This window comes from Arachis hypogaea, chromosome 18, assembly GCF_003086295.3.
Source record: "Arachis hypogaea cultivar Tifrunner chromosome 18, arahy.Tifrunner.gnm2.J5K5, whole genome shotgun sequence".
NCBI lineage: Eukaryota > Viridiplantae > Streptophyta > Magnoliopsida > Fabales > Fabaceae > Arachis > Arachis hypogaea.
This window is the reverse complement of record NC_092053.1, coordinates 48,301,310-48,306,248: the sequence shown is the minus strand read 5'-3', so window position 1 is coordinate 48,306,248 and position 4,939 is coordinate 48,301,310. Positions and strand designations below refer to the sequence as shown.

Genomic DNA, 4,939 nt, shown 5'->3' with positions numbered 1-4,939 from the left:
TCCAGACCTGAGCATTGCCCCTTTTGACCCTGAAATAGAAAGGACTTTAACATATCTTAGGCAAGCGCAGCGCTGGTTAGCATTCGTGCATAGAGAATCGGACTCTCTTGAAGAGCAACCCGATTCCCTATCACCTTCTAACTGTGATTCTCATTCTTCACTAAACAAAGGAACCTTGTATTCTTCTGTTGGAAGTGCTGAAATTTCTGTGAGTGAATTAGGTGACAACAATATGGCGGCACCACCTCGGAGAATTACTTTAAAGGAGGCCGGAGCCCCGGACATCACTTTGCAACCGGTACAAGTTCAGTACCCGGATCTAGATGACAACTTCGAGCCTAAGACGGGTATGATCAACTTGCTTCCGAAATATCATGGGTTGTCCGGTGAAGATTCCTTCAAGCACTTGAAAGACTTTCAAGTTGTGTGCTCTACTGCAAGAAGACATGGCTTGGATGATATAGGCGTCATAGTTTTTGCTTTCCCTTTCTCTTTGGAGGGAAAAGCGAAAGAATGGTTTTACACTCAATCTGAAGAAGTGATTTCTAATTGGGATTTGTTGCGCAAGAAGTTTCTTGAGAAGTTTTTTCCACCTCAAAAGACGGATTGTCTAAGGAAGGAAATTTCATGCATTATGCAAAGAGATGGAGAAACCTTTTATGAATATTGGGAAAGGTTTAAGAAGTTGTTCGAATCTTGTCCTCATCATCGTATTGATGAATTGGTGCTCATAAGCTATTTTTGCCAAGGGTTGATCCCTCAAGACAAGCTCCTCATTGATGCCTCAAGTGGAGGATCTCTTACTAAGAACAAGACCGCAGAAGAAGCTTGGGAAGTCATTGCAGACTTGGCGGATTCAACTCAAAATTTAAGGACAAAAAATCCCCATCCGAAGGCCATAAGTGAAGTCTCACCTTCCGGTGACGCTATCTTGACTAAGACGCTTGGTGAAATGATGGTCTTGCTAAGGCAAATTACTCAAGGACAACAAATTCCACAAATGTTGCTATCTCCTCCACCCCAACCTCCTAGAATTGAAGGGCCTTCTAGATCTTGTGGTATTTGTGCTTGCAATGGTCACTACACCGATGAGTATCCTCAAATCCAAGAGGACAACACATTGCGGTGGCAAATCCTTATCCACAAAGGTCTAATTTCTACCAAGGCAATCAAGGATCTTATCACTATGGAGGAAACCAAGGTCAAGGGTGGAGAGACAACTCCAATCAAAGGTGGACTCAACCATTTGAAGTTCGACCTTATTCCAACCAACAAGTCTATTATCATCAACCTTCTCAAGTCCAACAACCCTATCATCAACCACCACAACCTCACTACCCACATATCAACCACAAAGTCCACCTCATGCCCAACCCAATTAACAACCACATTCTCAAAGTCACGCCAGGTATCAACCACCACACACTAGGCTTACCCTCCCTCAAAAAAGTCAACCTCCCTCTTCAAACCAATCTCATATGAATGATGCACTTCAGAGTTTCATGTAAGAGTAAAGGGAGTTTCATAAGAAGCAAGAAACGTACATGGCAACCATTGCCGACGCTTTATCCTGTTTGACTATTTCTCCTTCAAACATTCACAATACCCACCAAGCTTCCACATCTAATGGTCTACCTTCTCAAACTCAACCAAATCCCAAGGGAAGCATCAATGCTATCACCCTTAGGAGCGGTACCAAATTAGATGAAGTTGGTCTTGAGCCTACAAGTTTGAGCAATGAACCCCACAATGAAGAAATAGAAGAAGAAGTGAAGGGGGTTAGTGGTGAGAAGGAGGATGTTTCAAGAGAGGAGGAGGATCTATTGAAGGTCAAGGAACCCAAAAGGAAGAACCCTCTTGAAGAGACTACACCAATCCCTTTTCCAACGGTGGCTAAAAAGGCTAAGAAGCATGAAGACTTTGACCCTAATGTGGTGGAGATCTTCAAGAATGAGGGAGTTACCATTCCTCTTTTTCAAGCCATCCAACAAGTTCCAAAGTATGCCAAATTCCTAAAGGATGTTTTCACTCATAAGGACAAGATTGGTGAGCTAAACAAAAGTCCGATGAATGATTCTATTTTTTCTCTCATTCCAGAAAAATGTAATGATTCCGGTCCTTGTTTGGTAACTTGTGTGATTGGTGGGATGGAGTTCATGGATTGCATGTGTGATTTGGGAGCTTGTGTAAGCATTATGCCTCTCCCTATCTATGAGAAGTTGAACTTGTCGCCATTGAAGAGGTCTGGAGCAAGATTTGTGTTGGCGGACAAGAGTATTGTGTCGATTGTAGGAATTGCGGAAAATATGTTGATCAATATTCAAGGGTTGCTATTCTCGGTAGATTTTCATATTTTGGAGACCCCTCCAATTGACTCAGACAAGCCATCCTCTATTCTCCTTGAGATACCATTTTTGAAGATATCTCGATTCAAGTTGGATGCATTTTCGGGAGCTTACTCGTTTGAAGCCGATAGAAAAGTAGTGAAATTCACTTTGGATGGATCCAAGAAGCCAACACTTGAAGTATACTCTATCTTTGGTTGTGACCTAATTGAAGAGCAAGTAAATGAGACTAATGGGGAGGATAAAGAAGCAAAGGTTGTCAAGGAACCTAAGTCATTGGACCACACACAACCCAAGCATGCCAAGGAGTTGGAAATTTTCCTCCTTGGAGAGGTCCCAATTGTTGATCAATGAACTCATGCATGTCCAACTTAGGACGTTTAACCAAAGTGCTAGGTGGCAGACACACCACCATGGTAACATTATTCTAACCCTTCTCTTTTTGTTTATATTTTAGACTTAATTGCCTTTTTGTTATGATTGGTTCACTTAGGAGTAGTTTAATCTTTGATTTAGATAGCTTAACTTGCATATGGGTCATGAATATTTGAATGTTTGGGGTTGAATTTTGGATGAGTTAAGGCTTGGTACCTTAGATTTTGAAAGGAAGTTTTTTGAAAAAATAGGGCATTGTGCATGCGCACAACCCTGTCCGTCCGCACAAAATCCCAAAATTTTGCGTCTAGTGCGTGTGCACACCCCTGTGCGTACACACACTAGCCTGCACAGCTCCTGTTGGGAGCGCTCGCACGCTCTATGCGTGTGCATTTCCTTTTGTTTTGCGCCTTGTGCGTGCGCATGCCCCTGTGCGTACCCACGCAATCTCTAAATTTTGAGTCCTGTGCGTGCGCACCTCTCTGTGCACACGCACACTAGTTGGTGTGCCTTCTGTTGATAGCGCTCGCACGACTTGTGCGTAGGCGCTCCCCTATTTTTCTTAAGCCTTGTGCGTGCGCATCTGTTTGTGCGTATGCACGCAGACCCCTTTTCGCGCACTCTGTGTGAGCGCACAACCCTGTTCGTTCGCACACCAATTGACACTCCCTCTGTTTGAAGCACTGGCATGCCCTGTGTATATGAACCCCTACCAATTTTTCCATCTGTGTGTGTGCACAGACCTGTGTGCGCATGCACACATGACCCTTTCCCAAGTTTCTTAAAAAAAAAAAGAAATTCAGTTACCTGTGCGAGCACACGGCCTTGTGCGTCCGCATGCACTCTTGCACCCCTTCTGATGGGAGTGTTCGCATGGCTTGTGCGTCCGTGTCCCCTTCTGTTTTGGTTCATGTGCATGCGCATAAACCTCTGTGCGTACGCATAGGCGTCGATCTGGTCGCTAATCTGGGCAAAAACCCTGTTGAGCCAGCAGCGTCTTTCTTTCTTCTTCCCCACTGTTGTTGCACCCTCTCCGCCCTAGCCGTCACCACCTCTCTTTCTCTCTCTTTCTCTCTTTCTTCTTCCTTTCTTTCTTCTCTTCTTTCTTCTTTTTCCTTTTACCGGTGAGTTCTCCGCCCTCTGTGGAACTCCGGTGTCTTTCCGGCGAAGCTAACCACTGTAAACTTGCAGTGGCTATCACAAGTGCCACTGTTTCATCTCCTTATCTTGCTTTATTCTTCCTTTGATTTTCATGTTTTTACTTCTTTTTTCATATTCATTTTGATCTTGTTTTAATTTTGTTCAATGAATTAGGTCAAGTTTATTGCTTTATTTAATTATCTTTGTATTGCAAATGTTTGATTCCTGAATTATTGGGTTGTTATTGATTGAATTTGAGCTTGAATGTCATATGTTTGCACAATGCACATTAAGTGTTTGATAAAATGCCTAAGTGAAAATGTTGTTTGATTCATATGAAATGGCCATCATATGCTCTCAACTTATCTCTTGTTTGGCATATTCTATGATTTGTGTAACTTCAAATATGATTTTTGATGATGATCAACTTGAATTTACTAATGCATTCCCTTGCTTCTTGAACTTGAAGTTCCAAACACCCTTGTGTTACATGACTTTTGTTCCTTTGTTAATGGGTGACTTGTTTATGAATGCATTGATCTTAATTGAATTCAATTTTTCATTGTTCATCTTAGCAATTGAATTGAGTAATCACATTACAAGTTTTCATTCCTTGATGCCTTGATCAAACATCTTTTGCTTTAACTCAAGGACATTGTTTATGTGATTCTCACACCTTCGGGATGAACAAATGATGTTTCACTTTGCTTAAATGTTTATGGTCATTGTACATTTTCATAATAACGAGTTTTCATGTCCACAACCCCGATAACCATTTCCACAAGGAATTCAATTAAGTCATCTTGTGCTTGCTTAAGGTTGCTTCCATGTTAATTCTTTAGACTTGCAACTTAAGTACTTGATTGAGAAGCATTAAGTTTTGATTGTTTAGTAGTGTGATTGTCATTTTAACCGGCTAATGTGTGTGTTCTAATCGCGCGCACTCTCGGAATGCACACATTGTCTTCTCTTAAACCACACTATTTTGGAAAAGCTTCTCAATTAAGAATTTTAATTCTTCTCTATATTGTTTGTGCTTCCTCATTGATCTTGTTTTGTTGTTACCATATGATCTTGAA

General features: G+C 41.7%; 1 protein-coding gene and 1 non-coding gene across 2 annotated transcripts; one reads left to right on the top strand and one right to left on the bottom strand.

The window, feature by feature from the left end:
- Positions 1-607: 607 nt before the first annotated feature.
- On the bottom strand, positions 608-714 carry LOC112774834 (small nucleolar RNA R71). The gene has a single exon (XR_003189293.1). It is a non-coding gene; the product is annotated as a small nucleolar RNA R71 (small nucleolar RNA).
- Positions 715-1,544: 830 nt separating this feature from the next.
- LOC112769993 (uncharacterized) lies at positions 1,545-2,699 on the top strand. The gene has a single exon (XM_025814428.1). The coding sequence runs from the start codon at positions 1,545-1,547 to the stop codon at positions 2,697-2,699; it is 1,155 nt and encodes a 384-aa protein (XP_025670213.1).
- The last annotated feature ends 2,240 nt before the right edge of the window (positions 2,700-4,939 follow it).

Bases quoted from the DNA above. Each gene is read 5' to 3' on its own strand.
- LOC112769993 (XM_025814428.1), top strand. From the start codon at position 1,545: ATGGCAACCATTGCCGACGCTTTATCCTGTTTGACTATTTCTCCTTCA.